Source organism: Pelophylax lessonae, assembly GCF_965119305.1.
Source record: "Pelophylax lessonae genome assembly, chromosome: 4".
In the NCBI taxonomy this organism is placed as follows: domain Eukaryota; kingdom Metazoa; phylum Chordata; class Amphibia; order Anura; family Ranidae; genus Pelophylax; species Pelophylax lessonae.
Window position 1 is genome coordinate 203,107,807 of NC_138771.1, and position 22,197 is coordinate 203,130,003.

The following is a 22,197-nucleotide window of genomic DNA, read 5'->3' on the forward strand; positions in this document are numbered from 1 at the left end:
TAACCCTGTGGGTGATCAAGGGGTTAAATGTGAGCCTAGGGGGGAGTGATTCTAACTGGGGGGCGTGGCTTCTGAAATTACCATAGAGACGTGAGCCTATATAGAAGGATCACATGGGCTCTATGATCATACCAGGGAGAAGAACGGTCAGCTGTGTTTACAACAGCCGACCGTCCTTCTCTCTCAGCGGGAATTTATCGCGGGTGTCAGGCGGCAATCGGAGCCGCCTGACCCGTGCATCGGGTTCCCTGCTGCACTCGCACCCTAGCTCCCTGCTCGTGACCGCCATACAGTTATGGTGATTCGCGTAGGAGCGGGTACCTGCCGCTGTACATCTGCGGCGGGCGGTCGTAAAGAGGTTAAATGTATTCCCTTTTGGGATGCACTGGCCAATCCCTTTATTTAGTATGTTCTTGAAGCACTCCCATTTTTCCTCCGTGTTCTTTGTTCCTAGGGTTCTATCCCTAGGGTTCTATTATACTGAAACTGATTGACCTATGGTCACTGTTTCCTAAGTTGCCCTGTATTTCTATATCAGGTCAGTATTGTTGGTAATCAGTAAGTCTAGTACCACATTGTGTTTTGTTGGTGTGTTCAGCTCACCATCTGACTCATGAAATTGTCCTGCAAAACATTTAGGAACTGCCGAGCCTTAGGCGAATGCGCGGTTCTTTCTGCCCAGTCTATATCTGGATAATTAAAGTCCCCCATTATAATGACATTTCCCATCCTTGCTGCCAATCCAATCTGTAAAAGGAAGTCCACCTCCCCCTCCTCCCTCTAGTTGGGGGGGGGGGGGGGTCTATAGCATACGCCCAATATTACTTTCCCCATAGTGCCTTCTCTTTGACGTTCTACCCATAAGAATTCTACCACCTTCTTAGCTCCATTTGTGATGTCGTCCCTCCTATTTACCTGGACACTGTTCTTAATATACAGACATTCCCCTCCCCCTTTTTCTACCTTCTTCATCTCCGAGATATAGGGAATACCCCTGAATGGTCGCCAGCCAGTCATGAGAGCTGTCAAACCAAGACTCTGAAATCCCCACAAAATCTAAATCCTCTTCATACATTAGCAGCTCCAGCTCTCCCATCTGGTTGGCCAGGCTTCTAGCATTGGTATACAAACCTCGTAATTTTGTCCAGTTGCATACTGTATCCTCTTTCAATGTTTTTAGGCTGCACTTGCGATTTGTCCCCCTACCCACCTTGGGTTTAGGAACTGTGAGTACCCTACCGCTAGTGTCCCCATTACTGCCCGCTGAACCTTGCTCCCCGCTGGCTAATTCTATATCTGTACCCTCCCCCCCCCCCCATCACCTAGTTTAAAAGCCCCTCTAACTTCTTGGCTATCTTCTCTCCCAGTACAGCTGCACCCTCCCCATTTCGGTGCAAACCGTCCCTAATAAAGAGCTGGTAGCCAACTGAGAAGTCGGCCCAGTTCTCCAGGAACCCGAAACCCTCCTTACTACACCAGCTCCTCAGCCACTTGTTTACTTCCCTAATATCCCGCTGCCTCTCTGGCGTGGCTCGAGGTACAGGTAGTATTTCTGAAAATGCTACCTTTTGGAGGTCCTACTCCTCAATTTAGCTCCGAAGTCCCTGAAATCGTTTTTTAGGACTCTCCATCTCCCTCTGACTTTGTCATTGGTACCCACGTGTACCATGACAGCTGGGTCTTCGTCAGCCCTACCCAATAATCTGTCCACCAGATCCGTGATGTGCCGAAAGCGAGCCCCCGGTAAACAGACCGTTTGGCACTTGCGATCTTTTTGACAGAATGCCCTCTCTGTCCTTCTAATAATTAAGTCCCCTACCACCAGAACCTGGCTTTCCTGACCCTTAGCCTTGTTCCTGCCCTTACTGGAGGAGTTCAACCCCTGGCAGCTAGGGGCATCGCTTTGCTACAGCAATGCTGGTCCCTGACTAGTTTCCCCAACATCACGCAACAGGGCATATTTATTGGTATGCTCCAGCCCAGGACCAGCCTCCTTGCCTTGTTTGCTTCTACCCTTCTTAACTGTCACCCAGCTACTCTGCTCTGGTGTCTTTACTCTTGTCTCTCTGCCCGCCTCTATGCTGGCCCCTGCTGGCATCTGACGGGTACATTCCCAGCTTTCCTTCAGTATGGAGATTCCAAAATGTTGCATTCATTGGCTACAAGTTGGCCCCAGTTTCCTAGGTCTGTAAGATGACCACCTGGCCCTCTGCCTATACATTTGCTAGACTGAGCTTGAACAGAAAGTTCTGCAGGTGGCCCTGTAAGAGCCTCGTCATTGATTTTATTTTCCTATGTTAAGAGAACAGTTACTGTTCGGCCGGTTAGCTGTTTACTGTTGCCCACTCTTCATTTCCTTGTTTTTGGGCATGCCAGTAGTCAAACTCTCCTGTGAGGTAGGATTTTTCACTTAACCTGTGAAATTCCTATCTTGCACACAAGTCCCTCCTCTCAGGTTTCGGACTAAACTGAAGTACTGGTAATGGGAGTGGTTCTACTGGGCGGTGTCAAGATTTGCTATTTTTCAGTTTTCAATCACCTGGAAGTGGAGCATAACCCAACAGTCTAAGAATTATTTCTCCTCTGTCCAGTGATGAACTCCAAGAAAGGTATGTCCAGTTTTACATAATATTAAAGATTACTGCTACTTCTCTTTTAATGTGAAGTGTTCTTGTACTGTATAAGGAGATAATGTTCACAGTATACTTCATAGCATGTTCATAAATGATGAGGTGCTGCTTTAAATGGGTGACCCAATAAAGCACAACATTTCACCAAAAGACACCGTATTTGTGTACTTATAATATTCTAGTGTAGACAAACTGATGTAGGAGTGAGAAGCCAGTTAATATGCAGGCGATAATCCATCTTGCTATTGCTTCAATAGATTTTCCTGTACATTAAAGTGGTTTTAAACCTCAGACATGAAATCTAAACAAAGCACATATTTTTGTAGTGTTTACTTGCCCCTCTCCAAAGCACGAAGTGTCATTTCTCTCCACTGTCTAGTTCCTCTGTTATCTGCATGAGTCTTCTGCATGAGTCTTATCTGACAAGTTTTCCTGACACCAAGAGCTAAAAAGGTGACAGGGGAGGGAGCCTCAGCTCTGTTCCTGTGGGCTGTGTGAAGGGAGGTGTGTCTCTTTCCTCCAGTCAGTTCCCAGAGCTCTTGTAGGGTGTGGATTTTGATTTGATTAAATAAGGGGTTAGGAACATGATTTACTGTCTTTGTCCCTTTTGGGGAAGATGTGCCCTTACGATTTGTCATGGCAACAATTGTAATTTCTCTATCGCTCATTGACAGACGTAGTCTTCTTGATTCTCAAGAGCTGGGTTATGTTGTCTCCGCAGGAGTAGGACTAGGCAGAATGACAAAACGTTCTGGCTCCACCCTAGGGGCAGTCCCTGAGGGTATATCCTCCCTCTCTCTGCTACAGGGAATCAGTTTTTTTCTGTCTAGTCAGGAGTAAGGACCTAAGTTCCTTGCTGGGATCTTTTGGTCCTGGCAAGACTTTTTTTCTTTAAGAAAAGACATTTTTTAGGTAGTTTTCTCCAGTGTTTTTTTCCTGTGAGATCTTCAAGCAAAAATGCCGGACTGGGCGACACTTGTGGTCACCCCAGCCGGCCTACGAGCGCGCGCAGACCATGGCATTGCGCTTGGTCGGCCGCGACATATTCAAGTAAGTATGCGGGGCCGGGCGACGGGCTGGATGTTGAGATCCAGTGGTCACCCCGGTTTCTGCCTAAGAGCGCGTGCAGACCAGTGCGCTGAGTCGGCCGCGACGGAGTCCCAGTAAAGGGACTGACTTTGCGAGTTAAAAGCTCGCTTGGACGCCAGGTACCAGAGAGTCGAGGCGTCCACAAACCCCCACCCCGGTGGAGAGGGTATTGTGAAGAGAGGGTGCCTGTCGGTTCGGTATGGTGAGTAAACGTTCCCTTTTTTCCTCATTATGAGGCAGTATATATTATGGGCCCCTCCATATATGGTCAGTATATATCTGATACTTACAAGTCCCCCTTGTAATACAGCATGTGTTTGTGGGAAGTGGACTTGGTTCAAGAGCTAACACTCTACCCAGCAGACTGTAACATTACAGCAGACATATGAGGTATAATCCTACCTTATGTGCAGTGTATCTCTGTAGATCCATATGTCACCTCTTAGCAGAGTGCAGGTGGATGTGCTGGGAAGACGATATCGGCGGTCCGCCGCCATTTTGCCGTAGACCGAATGCATGTATGTCCTCAGGTCACGCCGGCCGCCATGTTTTTGGAGTCTTATGTCTCTTCTATGGGGGCGGCCATGTTTTGTGAGCCCAGCTACCTCGTGGAGGGCTGGGAACGCCGGAAGGCGTACACAGGGGGCGGAGCCACGCCTTCTGCCCGGGAAAAAGCAAACAGCTCCTTCCAGTCTGTGTAAGACAGACGCTGACTGCAGTTTGTTGGAAACTGCACTGCATCGGTTGGTGAGCCTTGGGGGTCCCTCTCTCTCTCTCTGGGATCGAGAAGCAGGTACTCTGAGGGGCGCTATTGCGCTAGGGGGAGACACACAAAAAAAAAAAAAAAAAAGAAAAAGTTTTTTGTTTTTGCTGGCAAAGGTGTCCTGAATTAACATGGACCCTGCCACTCATGTATCTCCTCCGGATCCCCTCGAGGGGTCTGCGGGATCCTCCAGCACCCCATTGACAATTGAATCTTTGTCAGCTATTATGGAAACTTTTGTGTCCCGGGTGGAAGTGGCTTGTCAGGGACAGGGCGCAAGAAAGCGACCCCCGCCTAACTCCTTATTATCGGAAACTTCGGATTCAGACTCTGAGCCTATTTCTGCAGTTGCAGGTACTTCATCTGGTATTGGTGTCTCGGGTCCTGTCTCTTCAGACAGTGAGGAGGATGTTTCGGCATCCGCCATAGCCCGAGAGGAAGCGTTGGTAAACGCACTCATTGTATCTGTTCAAGAGACTTTAAGGTTACAGGGTATTCCATCAGAAATAGCTGAAACTGAGATCCCTTTTGGGACTAAAAAGCGCATCAAAGTGGCGAAGGTTTTTCCATTGCCCAGATGTTTTGGCAATCCAATCGAAGAAGAATGGCGTCTGCCAAAACGCACTTTTAATATTTCTAAACGCATTGACAGGCGTTATCCGTTTGAGGAAACCCTTATTAAGAAATGGACAGAACCACCTGTGGTGGATTCACCAATTGCTAGATTGAATAAAGCCACGGTTATTCCTTTAGAAGACGCTCCGTCTTTTAAAGATCCAGTGGATCGCAAGATAGAAGCTATGTCTCGCACCATGTTTTCCTTGATTGGATCAGCTTTCAGACCAATAATTGCTATTGGTCTGGTCTCGCAGGCTGTAACTGAATGGACCAAGTGGTTACGCCGGGATTTAGAAGAAGTCCCTCAGGCGGTATCAGATTTGTTGGAACAAATGATACAGGGGTTACAGTTTGTATGTGATGCGGCGTTAGACGCCACTCCATTAATGGCGCGAGCATCAGTCTCAGCAGTGGTTCTCAGGCGTACACTGTGGCTAAAAGGTTGGTTAGCCGACCAAGGTTCCAAAAAAAGCATTGGCTAATATCCCCTTTTCAGGAGAGCGTCTATTTGGAGCCAACTTAGATGAGATCATTAAGGATCTCACCCGTGGAAAAAGCACCTTTTTACCGCAAAATTTTAAAGGTAGAGGAACTCGTCAAAGACGAGGGCCTTCTTTTTCTGCTCACAAGAGGTTTTTTCGTCCAGCGGGTGAAAAAACTAAGTCCTCCAAAGCTCCTGCAGGAGGCGTCAGGGGTCGTTGGTCGGGCAAGCAAAAGCCCGCCCCCTCTAGACCTGAAGATAAACCATCCAAAGCCTGAAGGTGCGCCCCCACCCATAACTGGGGTAGGGGGACGTCTTCGCCGGTTCCCGGATCCATGGCTTTCCAGAATCCCGGACAAATGGGTTTGCGAAGTCATAAGGTCAGGGTACAAGATCGAGTTTCGATCTCTCCCACCGGCGCGATTCTTCCCTTCCAATATCCGTCTATCCGCAGACCGTTTAGAAGATCTGCGGAGAGCAGTCACAGATTTACTACAACAAGGAGTGGTAGTCCACGTTCCTTGGACAGAACGGTTTCAAGGGTTTTATTCAAACCTGTTTACAATACCCAGGAAAGAGGGCAAAGTGCGTCCAATTCTGGACTTAAGAGCACTCAATTCTTTCGTCAACATAAGAAGATTCAGAATGGAGTCCATTCGCACGGTAGCAGCCTTCCTGCATCCAGGGGATGTCCTAGCGTCCATAGACATCAAGGACGCCTATCTTCACATTCCCATTTTCGCAGGACATCAGCGTTTTCTACGCTTTTCCGTAGAGGAGAACCACTATCAGTTTGTGGCGTTACCTTTCGGTCTCGCCACGGCTCCGCGGGTCTTCACAAAGGTGTTGGCCCCAATGTTGGCACTTCTGCGCCAAAGAGGTATATCGATTCTAGGTTACCTAGACGATCTTCTGCTTCATGCAGAGTCTCCTCAGACCTTGCTACAAAACATAGAAATTACTATGATTTCTTTACAGGAATTCGGGTGGCTGGTGAACCAGCAAAAGTCATTTCTGGTTCCCACCCAGAGGCTCGAATATCTGGGTCTAATTCTAGACACAGTCAGGACGAGAGTTTTCCTTCCGGTAGGGAAATTTCGAAAGATTCAATCAGCAGTCCAGTTGTTACTGTCCAACAGCTGGTCTTCCCTTCGGACGTGCATGAGGGTTCTGGGGTTGATGGTGGCTTCATTCGAAGCAGTCCAATTTGCCCAGTCCCATACCCGAATTCTTCAGCAAGAGATTCTTCTCAGATGGAATCGGAATCCGGAATCCCTGGACAATCAGATACGATTGAGCAAACAGACCAGAGAGTCTCTGGTTTGGTGGCTTCGGTCTCCAATGCTCAGCCAGGGAAAGTCATTTCTGCCAATATATTGGACGATAGTGACCACGGATGCCAGTCTATCCGGATGGGGAGGAATTCTTGGTCAGTTATCTGTCCAGGGACTTTGGTCCCCGGAAGAATCCAGGTTACCGATAAATGTATTGGAACTGAGAGCGATCAGACTTTGTCTGATTCACTGGACCGAGCAGCTCCAGGGCAGCCCGGTTCGGATCCAGTCGGACAATGCCACGGCCGTGGCTTATGTCAATCATCAGGGGGGCACCAAGAGTGTCCGAGCGGCCAAAGAAGTGGCTTGCATTCTTCGCTGGGCGGAACGATTTGTTCCAGCAATCTCTGCGGTGTTCATTCCGGGGGTGGAGAATTGGCAGGCAGATTATCTCAGCCGTCAGACCCTGGATCAGGGGGAATGGTCCCTCCATCCAGACGTTTTCCACCAGTTGTGCCTACGGTGGGGCACCCCGGATGTGGATCTGTTGGCATCACGATTCAACAGGAAAGTTCAGAGATTCGTGGCTCGCTCCCGCGATCCTCTAGCAGAAACCGCAGACGCACTGATCGCCCCGTGGGGGCAATACCAGCTAATATATGCCTTCCCTCCTCTCGCGTTACTGCCAAGACTTCTTCGCAGGGTAGAGGAGGAAGGAATCCCAGTAATCCTGGTAGCTCCGGACTGGCCTCGTCGAGCTTGGTACGCCGACATGGTCAGACTGGTGGCGGACGTCCCATGGAGACTTCCTCTCAGGGAGGATCTACTGTCTCAGGGACCGATCTTCCATCCTGCTTTACGATCGCTGGCTTTAACGGCCTGGCTATTGAGACCCAGGTGCTGAAGGACAAAGGTTTGTCAGCTTCAGTTATTCCTACTCTAGTTGAAGCAAGGAAAGCGACTTCCAGAAAGATTTATCATCGCACATGGAAGTTCTACATTGCATGGTGTGAACCTTTGGGGTTCCGTCCTCGGTCTTATTCGATTAGTCGAATATTGGCTTTTCTGCAACAAGGGGTTGAGCAGAAACTGGCCTTGAGTACTATCAAGGGTCAGGTCTCAGCATTAGCCATCTTCTTTCAGAAGCCTTTGGCTACTCATTCCTTGGTGCGGAATTTCATCCAGGGGGTGCGACATCTGGCTCCGCCAGTGCACGCGCCGTTACCCCCCTGGGATCTTAATTTAGTGTTGTCGGTTCTTCAGAAACCTCCCTTTGAAGATATTAGGGAGATTCCTCTACCCACGTTGTCCCAGAAGGTGGCCTTCTTGGTGGCTATTACTTCTGCACGCAGGGTGTCAGAACTGGCCGCATTATCTTGTCGTTCACCATATCTGGTGGTTCATAGAGATAAGGTGGTTCTTCGTCCGAATCCATCCTTCCTACCAAAAGTGGTTTCAGAATTTCATCTGAATGAAGAAATTGTATTACCTTCCCTGTGTCCTAAGCCCAGTCATCCTCGGGAATTTGCTTTGCACTCCTTGGATGTGGTCCGGGCGATCAGGGTATACTTGAAAACGACAGACTCGTTTCGCAAGACGGATTCACTTTTTGTGATCCCAGATGGACCCAAAAAGGGGTTGCCTGCATCTGCCGCGACCATTTCCAGATGGATCAGACAGACGGTAGTACAGGTTTATTCTATTAAGGGTCGGGAGCCCCGTTCCCTGTTAAGGCGCACTCCACTCGGGCACTTAGTGCGTCATGGGCCTTTCGCCATCAGGCGTCAGTGGTCCAGGTGTGCAAGGCGGCTACCTGGTCGTCGGTGCATACCTTCTCTAAACATTATAAAGTTGATGTAATGGCATCGTCTGATGCCTCGTTTGGCCGCAAGGTTTTGCAGGCCGCAATTTGAGGAGACCAGTGGTCTACCTCGAGGGTTTTTTCCGTTGGAAAATTTTTTTCTTTAGCCTCATTCTTTGTTTATAATGAGCCTTTAAAACTTCTAGTTTGGCACCGGTTGGGCCTTCTAGATTGGATTTGATTTTGTCAATCCCACCCCTCATTTGTGGCACTGCTTCTGGATGTCCCAGCTCTTGAGAATCAAGAAGACTACGTCTGTCAATGAGCGATAGAGAAAAATGGATTTTTGTAAGAACTTACCGTAAAATCCTTTTCTCTTAAGCTCATTGACAGACGTAGTACCCGCCCCTCTATCATTGAGTTGGGTTGGGTTAAATTCTCTGTACTGCTTTAAACAGAACTGATTCCCTGTAGCAGAGAGAGGGAGGATATACCCTCAGGGACTGCCCCTAGGGTGGAGCCAGAACGTTTTGTCATTCTGCCTAGTCCTACTCCTGCGGAGACAACATAACCCAGCTCTTGAGAATCAAGAAGACTACGTCTGTCAATGAGCTTAAGAGAAAAGGATTTTACGGTAAGTTCTTACAAAAATCCATTTTTGGACAAAAAGGTTTCACTTCCTGTAAAATCATTGGACTGGAAGTGAATGGAAACATTTTTTAGTGGGGACTGAGAGAAATGAACACCTAACCCTTCCAAACAATATCTAAAATAAAAAATAAATATTTTTTTTTAGGAAGTTATAAGTTTATACAGTGTATAAATGATTGCTTTTGATTATAGCCCCCTTCTCACCAAGCTGTCTGCTGAACAAAAATGCATCGTCTGTTTTACAAGCATTTTCTATCTCCATGGGATTGATTTAACGTGTTTGCAAAGTGCACGGACATGCCTTTGTATACAGTTTAAGCAGTGCTCTCGAAGTATATATCAAAGCTGTAGAAAATGTATAGCACTGCTTTAGAAATGTGACAAAATGTAGGTGTTTCTATGACATGTTTTATTTTATCCATAGAAGCAAAGAGGAGTAATTTTTGTAACGACGTTCCAAAATTATTTTTTTTTTGCATTCCCTGCATTATGGTAAAGGTTTTACCTAGGGATGCACCGAAATGAAAATTTTGAGCCGAAACCGAAAATGCAGGATGCCATTGGCCGAAAAACGAAACCGAAAATGACTTTTTCCCCAAATAATTTTAAAATAGGTAGAAGAGGGGCATACGCCAAAAACAGGCAGCGACGTACACCTGTCGCTGCCACCCTGTCACAGTATATGTACTGTGATAGGTTGGCAATAGGTTAATTTAATTACCAATGGTATTAGTATTATGCAGCATGAGGGGGTTAATGTATTGTCACTGATGAATTAGTGACCAACCAGTGGCAGTTAATTAACCCCTTTGTGCTGCATTAGTGCAACCAGTAGCAGTGCAACCAGTGTTAATTAACACTGATACTATGTGCACTAATGCAGCACAAAGGGGTTAATTAACTGCCACTGGTCGGTCACTAATGCATCAGTGACAATACATTAACCCCCTCATGCTGCATAATTAATACTAATACCAATGGTAAGCTGCCTCACCCCTCCCCCTCCCCCCCCCCCCCCCATCAGCCTCAGCGTCCCTCTCTGTCCATGAATGAAGTGACACACCGGGAGGGAGGGCGGGGGGAGCGGCCGCTAATATCTGTAACTATGTGAGCCTTAACTTCGTTCATTCATATACATCGTGAATTGAAGAGGACACTCCGGGGGGGGGGGGGCGAGCGGCCGCCAATAGATAGCACTATGTGATGCTTCCCTGTCAGCTCAGTGGTACTGTGTGTGAATGAGAACTGAGCTGACACCGGGCGGGGGGGCGGGAGGAGCGGCCGCTAATAGATACAACTATGTGAGCCTTCACTTCACTTACATGTCAGGCACGTATCTCCTCTGACATGTAAGTGAAGTGAAGCTCTCACATAGTTGTATCTATTAGCGGCCGCTCCTCCTGCCCCCCCGCCCCCCCGCACGGTGTCAGCTCAGTTCTCATTCACACACAGTACCACTGAGCTGACAGGGAAGCATCACATAGTGCTATCTATTAGCGGCCGCTCGCCCCGCCCCCCCGCCTGGTATGTCACTTCATTAATGCACAGATATCGTAGTAGGGACGTCAATTGAGAGGCAGGCGGCCGGCCAGAGGCGGGACTTTTAAAACCTGCCCTGCGCTGCGCCCTCCTCCTTCCTCACGGCGGCCATATTAATTTCGGCACTGTTAACCCATTATTGGCTGAAATGATATAGGCTCATTTTCGCCCGATAATTTTGGTGGCTGAAATTTCGGTGCATCCCTAGTTTTACCACTTATTTCCCCCCCAGCTATTTTCTCCCCTTCCCAGCTCTTTTCTTCCCTCTTTCTACTTTCACAGGAGATTGACTGACTGGTTTCACACAATGCACTGCTGTGTACCCACTGTTTCCCATAGGCTTTTATTATCTTCTGTGTTTTTGGTGCATTTTCTGAAAGTGCACCAAACTGAAAATTTGACATAATGGAGTCTATGGGAAGCCGTGGGTAACCCGGAGAAAATCCGCGAGTACATTGTGCTGCATCTTTTCTGTGGCCAAACCCTAAAAACAGATGAAACGTGTAACATGTTCTAAAGGTGAAATTATCTTTTAAAGTGAAACTTCATTTCCTTCATATTAAAACTTTTCATTAACTTTTTACATCTCTGCAGTTACTTCCTGGTTTCCAGGCCTAGGCAAATGAGGTTCTACACCCCAGGAGTCTTCAGGAGGGGACAAAATGTTTTCTTAACTAAGCACACCCTCCTGCTTGCATACCTGAGCGAGGGGCAGATAGATTCCAGGAAGTAAATGCTACATTGACAGCCAGAAACGCTAGGGGGTATTTTTCAAAGTGATTTCTTTGCAAAATAAAGCATGGAGACATGGATGGATGGGGGAGTTTGCATTGAATATTAAAACATTTATAGCATTTTGCAAATGCAGATACTACTTGCTGGCGCTACGGAGAAGATAGAGGAACACTTTTTCATATATTTTGGCTATGCCCTCGAATACAGCCTTATTGGCTAAATGTATGTAAGTTGATCAAAGACCTTACTGGTCTATCTCTTGATCAGCATCCAGGAGCTTGCCTAATTGGTCTTTGCCTTTTCTCTAAAAACAAATAATCCGTGGTAAGGCATTTGTTAAATGCGGCCAGGGCTTGTTTGCCAGCACATTGGAAATCCTCATCTCCACTTACTGTAGTTCAATGGATTAGAGCAGTAAATGAGATAATGAGAATGGAGTAACTTACGGCATCATAAAACAGGCAGGAGGCCCGTTTCTGCAAAACATTGTCACAATGGATCTATTTTACATTATCAGCAAGATGTCAGATGCTTGCTGAAAATGGACCTGGGTCTGATTAGAAAGTAATACTGTGGAATAGGGCTAAACGATAGTCGATATGATATCGACTATCGTTCTGCGGTCGTGGGTGATATTCATATCGCCGAAGACACTATATTTAGTATAGGCAGGGAGAAGTCGGGACTCAGCAGGGGGAGGACTCGGACTCGGTGTTTACATCTGTCCCACACGTTCAGCAGTGAGCAGCGCGCCGTGAGCAGCTGCACAGCTAACCAATCACGAGTGCCTGCACACCTGATTGGTTTGCTGTGCCGCTACTCACGGTGTGATTGGTTCGCTGTGCCATTGAAGAAAACTAGCTGCAGGGCGGTGACTGAACGTGTGGGCTGCAAGGAAGTCGAGTGAGTCACTGTGTATGGCTGTTCTTCTACCGGCTCCTAGTCCTCCTACCACCACAGCACCACTGTGAGTCCCGAGAGTGAGAGACTGATTCCACACTGTCACTGAGAGTATACCATTATTAACCCTGGCCTGCCCTGTATCTGCAATTACAATCATAAGGCTGTGCTGCTGCCTGCATGCCCTGCTGCAATATGATTTCCATCCATTCCCAGCATCTTTCCCTACAGTGTCAGTAACATTAACCCTGGCTGTCCCGGACTCCCAGTGCAGTATATATATAATCTGAAGAAGGGCTGCTGCAAAACTCATCCCATCCCTACAGTAACATAAACCCTGGCTGTCCCAAGTGTCCCTTGTACAATCAGAAGTCTGCACTACTTCCCTACCCTACAGTAACATTAACCCTGTAATGTATATGGTACAAGGCTGCAGTGTGCACTGAATCCCTACAGTAACATTAACCCTGTACCTGTCTCTCAATATCGCAATATATATCGTTGGAAAAAAAAAATCACAATATATATTTTTTCCAATATCGTGCAGGCCTACTGTGGAATATGATAATTCAGTGGTAAATGTACTTGGGGAGTGAAGGGGGTTTCTCCTCTTCTTCCTTTTTTGACGCGATTGCGTCAAGTATCCACTTAAGATACAATAAAGGTATTGATTAATTATTAATGTTGGTTAAATAGTAGGTGGTATACACCTTTTAGCTATTATTAGATAAGGTGCTGTTAATGAATCTATGTATTACATTGGGCCTGGGTATGCCCATTAGGCTCTGTTTTGTATTTACATTTTTCTTTGAAACTGAATAAAAGTATATGGCCCCTTTCACACATACGGTCTGTTCAGTTCATCAGTTCAGTCACGTCAAAATGTATCAGTTTTTCATCTGGTTTTTTTTTTTTTTTTTACATCCACTACCAATGCAAAAATGGACCATTTGTCCGTTTACAACCGTTTTTCGTCCGATCCATTTTTTTTGACGGATGGAAAAATAGTGCATTCATCCATTCCAAAAAAACGGACATTGACGGAAGCGGATGAAAACGGATGTTAACGGATGATCATCCGTTGTCATCTGTTTTTACATAGAGATGCATTGATGTCCGTTTTTCAACCGTTAACGGATGGATGAAAAAGGGACAAACGGACCGTATGTGTGAAAGGGGCCTTAATGACAAAATAAAATAAATAAGACTTTGGTTTGTGGTGGTCAGATGTTGTGTAGTTCTGCTTTAAGCAGTGCTTTAATTTTACAATGTGTGTGTGGATCTTAATAAAGATATGCAGACATCTGTTCTCCATTGCTGCTGTTTAACGATCTGCTGGTCTGAGGCACCTTTTTAAAATCCACCATGGTTTTATGTGCACAACACGACTAGCTGCAAGATTTTAAAGATACATTACTCTTTTTACTTTTCTAGGACTGAAGAATCTACTGCACAGCAGCCATCAAGGGGACAGACTCAGACCAATGGCTCAGGTATTTCTGCAGTGATTATACACTCACTGGCCACTGTATTAGATATACATGTTCAAGTGCTTCTTAATATAAATTGCTAATCAGCCAATCACATGGCAGCAACTGATTACATTTAGGCTTCTAGATGTGGTAAAGATGACTTGCTGAAGTTCAAACTGAACATCAGAATGGGGAAGAAAGGGGATTTAAGTGACTTTGAACGTGGCATGATTGCTGGTGCTAGACGGGCTGGTCTGAGTATTTCAAAAACTGCTGATCTACTGGGATTTTCATGCAGAACCATCTCTAGGTTTTTACAGAGAATGGTCCAAAAAAGAGAAAACATCCAGTGAGCTGCAGTTTTGTGGACAAAAATGCCTTGTTGATGTCAGAGGAGAATGGGCAGACTCATTTGAGACGATAGAAAGGTAACTGTAACTGAAATAACCACTTGTTACAACCAAGTAGAGCTGCACGATTAATCGTAACAGAATCGAGATCGCGATTCACTCCCCCTGACGATCCTAACATGACACTTGCTCGATTCTTTACATAGCTATGAGGGAGCAGCTGTCAAAAAAAAAAAAAAAGAGCCTCCCGCAAAAGCCTATCAGCATTAGTCTCCCACTGAACTGTAAACACAAATGATTACATTGTATCTTTTCTTTCCCTCTGCTGGAGGAAGGAAGTTTAACCTCTTAAAGACTAAACCTTTTTCCTACACTTGTTGCTTGCAAGTTAAATCAGTTTATTTTTCCTAGAAAAGTATTTAGAACCCCCAAACATTTATATATATTTTTTTTTAACAGAGACCCTGCAGAATAAAATGGTGATTGTTGTAAATTTTTATGTCACACTGTATTTGCGCAGCAGTCTTTCAAACGCAATTAATACACTTTAATAAATAAAAACAATAAAACAAAACTGTAAAGTTAACCCAATTTTTTTTATAATGTAAAAGATGTTACACAGAGAATCGTGAGAGAATCGCGATCTTTATTCCAAGCAAAAAAATCGTGATTCTCATTTTGGCCAGAATCGTGCAGCTCTACAACCAAGGTATGCAGAATACCATCACTGAATGCATAACCCATCGAAACTTAAAGCAGATGGGTTACAGCAACAGCAGGCCACGCCAGGTGCAACTCCTGTCAGATCATTTAATATAGTCTCCTGTCAGCTAAGATCAGGCAACTGAGGCTACAATTCACACAGGCTCACCAAAATTGGACAATAGAAGATTGTAAAAAGGTTGCCTGGTCTGATGAGTCTCAATTTCAGTCATTCATGATGGTAGGGTCAGAATTTGGTGTAAACATGAAAGCATGGATCCATCCTGCCTTGTTTCAACAGTTAAGGCTGGTGGGGGTCGTCTAATGGTGTGGGGGAAGTTTAAACGCCATGGCCTACCAGAGTATTATTGCTGACCATGTCATCGGTTTATGACTACAGTGTACCCATCTTTTGATGGCTACTTCCAGCAGGAAAATGCACCATGTCTCAAAGCTCAAATAATCTCACCACTGATTTCTTGAACATGACCATGAGTTCACTGTACTCCAATGGCCACCAGAGTCACCATATCTCAATCCAGTAAAGCACCTTTGGGATGTGGTAGAACTGGTGATTCACATCATGGATGTGCAGCTGACAAATCTGCAGCAACTGCATGATGCCGTCATATCAAAATGGACCAAAATCTCTGATAAATGTTTCCAACACCTTGTTGAATCAATTCCACAAAGAATTAAGGCAGTTCTGAAGGAAAAAGGGGCATCCAACCTGGTACTAGCAAGAAAGCGTACCTAATAAAGTGGCTGGTGAGTTTATGTAAAAGCATTATTTCGGTGACTAACTTTTAATGAACCCTGGGGTTTTCTTCTAAGATTGCAAAATCTGGTGCAGCTGTGCATGGTAACCAATCGGCTTCTAACTTCAGCTTGTTCAATTAAGATTTGACAATAAGTCTAGGTTCACACTGAGGCCATTTTGAAATTGTGCGAGTTCAGCTGGGTTATACTGCTCCCTACAGGAGTAGGACACTAGGCAGGAAAAAGCATGACTATGCCTATGGGCAGTCCCAGGGGGTATACACCCATTCTCCGCTATAGGCACTAGTTTTTTTTCTGCCTAGTCAGGAGCAAGGACCTAGTTCCTTGCTGGGATCTCTGGTACTGGCGATTTTTTTTTTTTGTAATTGAATTTTTTCCTATCTTTTGTGGTTGTTTCTGTGAGAATCTACAATCAATTGCCGGACTATGCGACGGACTGAATAATCTAGATTCAGAGGGTCCACCCCAGTCTGGCCAGTGAGCGTGTGCAGGCCTCAGCTACGCTGTAGGTCGGCCAAAACATAGTTCCACTGGACGGAACTGGCCTGGAAGTTCAACGTCTCGACGCGAGGGTGCATACAACCTGGCCTCGGCCTGAGTCGCAGCGTTCCTCCTGGCCAACAGCCACCCACATTCCAATGGAGTGGTGGTCTGTCCAGAGCGATGCCCACTCTGTTCCTGGTATGGGAAGTAGCTTTCTCCTCTCTACTCCTGGAGAGTTTTGGGGTGGATGTGGGCCCCTTCCTGGGAAGAGTGAGACCCCGGGTTCCCCTCTAAACTTTCAGTGATCGCTGTGGGTCTTTTTTCCCCTCCCTGAGTTAGGTTATGAGCTGGCTTTTGCCACATGCTCTAAAAAAGGGGGCTTGTTGGAGTTGCTGCTGACCGGGTTTTTCCTTGTGTGCAACTGGGGGTTGAACAGGGTTCCCTTCCACCCTGGGGTTGGTTACTAGGGCAGGTATGTCCTCTGAGCTCCCTGAGGCGGCTGTTGGGCTGGGGGAGCGGATGGTTTAGCATATGCAGGTCCGTGCCTCACGCGGCCGGATCCTGGCCAAACATTTAGGCTGTGGCTTTGCGGCCTACTGGTCGTAAGCTATGTGGGGCGGCCCCCTGTGAGAGTGGCTGAAGCCACTGCCTCTCATTTCGGCATCTGCCCTCCCCTCCACTGCCCCTGTGGCTCGCGCCCAGGAGGCTGATCGCCACAAAAATTTAGGCCACGACTTGGGGCCTACTAGGCCATGCGGCTAAGCCGGGCGCCTCTGTTGGGGGGCGGCCCTAGTGAGTTTGGCTGAGGCCCCCACTCTTCCTTTGGGCATCTGCCGGACTGGCATCTGTGCACTTGCGGCTGTGCCTCCATGAAAATTTAGACCGCGGCTTGCAGGCTGCTAGGCCATGCCGTCAGCTTGGTGCGTCCCTTGGAAGGGGTGGCACTGTGGGGGCAGTTCATTTTTTGATGAAAGCCTTGCAGTCGTGTGGGGCACCTGCCTTTTTTTTTAGTGCTGCAGGACAGTCAGGGTACCCTGTCTGCGCATTGCGCCATGGCGGGCGGCCCCCTTTTAAGGGGGCTATTTTATATTATGAAGGCCTCTATGGAGGGGCTCGGACGGCGACCCCCCCCCCTTGTCACCTTTTTGCAGGGTCCATTAGGTGGTCCATTGGTGGGCCCTCAGTCGGTGTCCCCTATTTGGGTCAGTGTGTGAAATTTTAAAAATGGAGGTTGCGGCTGATGCTGCGTCGGAGGTGCCGGTCTTTTTCGGCACCCACAGGCCCTTTAAAACAGTGAGGGTGTTCCCGTTTCCGCTTACTTTGACAACATTGTCACAAATCTGTGGGGTTGTCCAAAACTTAGTGGTTCCTAAGCGTTTTTGCCTTGCGGTATCCTTATGAGAATTAACTGCTTAAAAGGTGGACAGTCCCACCTGTAGTGAACTCGTCAGTTTCCAGGTTGAAGCTACCTTCATTCCGGTTGAGGAGTTCCAGGTCTTTACAGATCCAGCTGATAGGAGGGTGGATGCTCTGGCCCGCCATATGTTCGCTGTGGCTGGTTCGGCACTTAGGCCGGTATTTACTATTGCCCTGGTGTCGCAAACTCTGACTAGTGGGCTAAACTTTTTACGCCTGGACCTGGAAGGAAAGTGGCTTCCCCCTGTTTTGTGGAGCTGGCGTAACAGTTGATCCAGGTACTACAGTTTATCTGTGATGCTTCTTTGGATACGGCTCCTTTGATTTCTAGGCTGTCTGTATCAGCAGTGGTCCTTCGGCATATTATCTGGCTGAAATGCTGGTCTGCGGGCCAGACTTTCAAGAAGGCCTTATCTGATCTTTCCCTTGTAGGGGATTGCCTTTTTAAAGCTTTACTTGGATGACATTGTTAAGGGTCTCACAGGGGGGAAGAGTACTCTACTCTTCTTCCACCTGCTACCAAGGGCAAGGAGCCCCGTCATAGACGTGGGCCATTGTCCTCAGCTCATGAGTTTTTTTTGTCCCTCAGGGTCTTAAGACAAGGGATCAAAAGTCAGGGCCTCCACTGGAGGTTCCAAGAGGACCTGGTATGGCAAGCCATGAACAGGGTCTCTCAGACCTGTGGACAAGGCTGTCTCTGCATGAAGGGGGCCCTCACCCGTATCTGGGGAGGGGGGCTGTCTTTGTTGCTTTCCGGATCCATGGACCTCTATGGTACAGGACGAGTGGGTCCACGAAGTTATCTCCAGATCGCTTACAGGGTCTCGTTGGGGCAGTGCAAGACTTGTTACTTTAAGGGGTGATTGTTCTGGTCCCGACTTCAGAACTTTTTCAGGGGTTTTTACTCAAACCTTTTACAGTTCTCAGGAAGGAAGGCAAGGTACGTCCAATTCTGGACCTCATGGCTCTAAACCGCTTTGTGCGGGTACAGAATTTCTGCATGAAGTCCATTCACACAGTATTGGAGTCCCTACATCAGGGGGTTTTCTTCTTGCTTCAATCAGCATCAAAAACGCCTACCCGCACATTCTAATATATGCCGGCCATGCACCGCTTCCCCCATTTTGCCGTGGGCGAGGAGCAGTATCAGTTTGTGGCATTGACCATTGCATGCGGGTGCTGGGCCTGATGGTGTCCACCTTCTGAGTTGGTCTGTTTGCACAGTTCCACACAAGATCTCTGCAAAAGAGATTCTGGTGAAATGGGACAAGGATCCACAGTCTCTAGAGGTGGCTTCGTTCCCTGGCGCTTTGACAGGGGAAATCCTCCCCCCCCCCCCCCCCCCCTGTACTGGACGGTTGTTGGCACGAATGCCAGCCTGTCTGGTTGGGAAGGCGTCCTAAGCATAGATGTGCCCAGGGGGTCTGGACACTGGCAGAGTTGAGACCGCCGATTAATGTACTGGAACTCGGAGCGATCATACTTGTCTGGCTCATTGCACAGTTCGTCATCAGGGATATCCAGTACAAGTTAATTCGGAAAAGGCCACGGCTGTGGTCTATGTCAATCACCAAGGGGGCACAAAAAGTGTCCTGGCGGCCCGGTAAGTAGCCGGCATTCTGAGGTGGGTTGCCGATCGTTCCAGTCCTCAAACTCCTACTACGATTCCTGTGCAGGTTCAAGGCAGAAAGGTGGCTCCAAACCAGCTCAAGAATGCTCCTTGGGGACTTCCTCTCAGGGAGGATCTGCTGTCCCCAAGGACCAATCTTCCATCCTGCTTTACAGTTGCTGGCTTTGACGGCCTGGCTGTTGGAACACCAGGTGCTGAAGGGGATAGAGGTTTGTCTGAGTCGGTGATTCCTACACTGTTGAAAGCTAGGAAATCTACTTCTAGGAAGATCTACAGTTGTACGTGGAAGACGTACATTGCGTGGTGTGAGTCTCTTGGGGTTCATCCTCGCTCCTTCTCGGTGGATCGGATCTTAACTTTCCTTCAACAGGGGGTTGAACAGCAATTGGCCTTGAGCACCATCAAGGGCCAAGTTGCGGCATTGGCGTTTTTTTCCAACGGCTTTTGGCCCCACACTCCCTGGTGCATACCTTTCTTCAGGGTGTCCGACATTTGGTTCCTTCAGTGCAGGCTCCGTTGCCACCCTGGGATCTTAATTTGGTGCTTTTTCAGCTTTCGATTTCCCAGAAGGTGGCCTTTTTTTGGTTGCTTTCACCTCTGCGCGCAGGATGTCGGAACTGGGGGCGTTATCCTGTCCACCTTATGGTGATTTACAAGGATAAGGTGGTGCTTCGGCCCTGTCCAACATTCCTTCCTAAGGTGGTCTCTGACTTTCATTTGACTGAAGACATTGTGTTGTCTTCCCTTTGTCCCAGGCCTAAACATCCAAAGAAAATTAAAATGAAAAATAAAGGGACGAATAGGTGGCGCTGCCTGGGGGACAAACTAAAAGTATATCAAAACGGTAGGTGAAAGTATGTGATAATGCAAACTCCTAATAAACCTCTAATGAAAGTGCATGGGGTCTGACAAATGTCAATAATGAATAATATAAAAATACTATAAAAAAGGAACAAATCCATAAAATGTTCATGTACAAAAAGTTTATATATAAACCCAAAGAACAGAAGTGTCAATAAAAAGTGACTAAGCGCCAAATAAGTAACAATAACAAATCTATTAACAAACGTGCAAAAAATTATTCCACATAAAGTATGCAAAGAAAAAATGATTTCAATCAATAAATAGGTCTATAACCTCGGAGAAAAAAAAATCCATCCGAAGGAAAAATAAAAAAACAATACTTAAGTGCCAGTGATATTCAATCTTCAGTGATAAGCCGTGACTGTGGGTACACTCGTGCTCCCTGTCTCTCCCAGATCCACACTTACCCGGGGGAAGAACCCCTACAGGGGTGATAAACATCTGTCACAGACTGTATATGGCTTCTCCTATACGTGCCCAGTAGTAAAGACCTCTGATATGGACCACAAATGCCAGTCTCTTAGGTACTCCCTTCCACAGGTATGCAGAAATGGACACAAATGTCTCTTAGTGTAAATCCCTTAGGAAATATAATATTTAATCCGAACAGTAATAAATTATACTCACAAACAGACGAGGAACAACAAGCTGGTTAAAACCATGCTAGTTCCGGAACGCCACGGACCTTAAGTGTGCAGGCGAAATGATGCTCTACGCATTTCGTTGATGTGAGGTCATCAGGAGTAATGATGATCGAACTTTTGAAAAGTTTGGTTCGACCAGAACACCCGAATTTCCCAAAAGTTCGGTTCGGATTTCAGAACCCCATTGAAATCAATGGGACCCGAACTTAGGTATTCAAAAAACACCATTTTTAAGCCCTAAAACCCAATAAATGCCCCTAAAAAGTGCCTAGGGTTCTGGGTCATGCCCCATTAACTATTTATCACACAAAAAAAAGTTCTTAAAAATTGTCATTTTTGATAAAATGACACACATCCATATATTTATATACACACCTAGACATATATAGGTGTGATAGTAGCAGAAATATATGCTTGCGCTAATGAAATCATTTACAGTAATATATTTCTGCTACTATCACACCTATATATGTCTAGGGGTATATATTCAGACATATATGTGTGTGTGTGTATATATATATATATACCCCCTATACACATGTTCAGATGTTTTGCCTGCCTCAAAAGAACCCAAAAAAATGCCAAAAAACGCTAGCGTCAAAAAAAAAAAAAAACGCCCAGGTGTGTTTTTGCTGGCATTTTTTGGGGGGTTTTGGAGGCAGGCAAAACATCTGAACTTGTGCACAGTACCACTATACACAAGTTCAGATGTTTTTCCTGACTTCAAAGAACTCAAAAAAATGCCTTCTATTACACTGGCAAGGTGTTACAGCAGCGAAGCCAACCCCCTGTCAGAAAGTTTTCTAATGCAAACGATCTTTTTTTTTTATGGTTCTGGACCTGCTACAGAGCTGAAAATTCACATGTACACTTTTTAGACCCCCCAGATCTGAAATCCAAAGTAAAAATCAAAAAATCTTTTTTTTTTTTAATTTTTTCAATAATTGGCTTTTTTATCAAAAATGACAATTTTTAAGAACTTTTTTTTGTGTGATATTGTGTCTGGGGGGTCTAAAAGGTGTACCTGTGAAGTTTCAGCTCTGTAGCATGTCCAGAACCAGAAAAAAAAAGAATTGTATGTATTAGAAAACTTTCAGCTCAGGGGGTTAGCTTCTCTCCACACCTTGCCGGTTTCAAAGCAGGCATTTTTTTGGGTTCTTTGCAGTCAGGAAAAACATCTGAACTTGTGTATAGTGGTACTGTGCACAAGTTCAGATGTTTTGCCTGCCTCCAAAACCCCCCAAAAAATGCCAGCAAAAACACACCTGGGCATTTTTTTTTTTTTGACGCTAGCGTTTTTTGGGTTCTTTTGAGGCAGTCAAAACATCTGAACATGTGTATAGGGGGTATATATATATATATATATATATATATA

At 46.4% G+C, this 22,197-nt stretch overlaps 1 protein-coding gene across 3 annotated transcripts in view; it reads left to right on the forward strand.

Annotated features, from left to right (window-relative positions):
- GRAMD4 (GRAM domain containing 4) overlaps window positions 1–22,197 on the forward strand; it is a 396,610-nt gene that overhangs the window by 161,194 nt on the left and 213,219 nt on the right. For all 3 annotated transcript variants that reach the window (XM_082253353.1, XM_082253354.1, XM_082253355.1), the window contains one exon: window positions 13,916–13,974. In XM_082253353.1, the coding sequence (XP_082109479.1) occupies window positions 13,916–13,974 (59 nt within the window). The remainder of the gene's footprint in view (window positions 1–13,915; window positions 13,975–22,197) is intronic.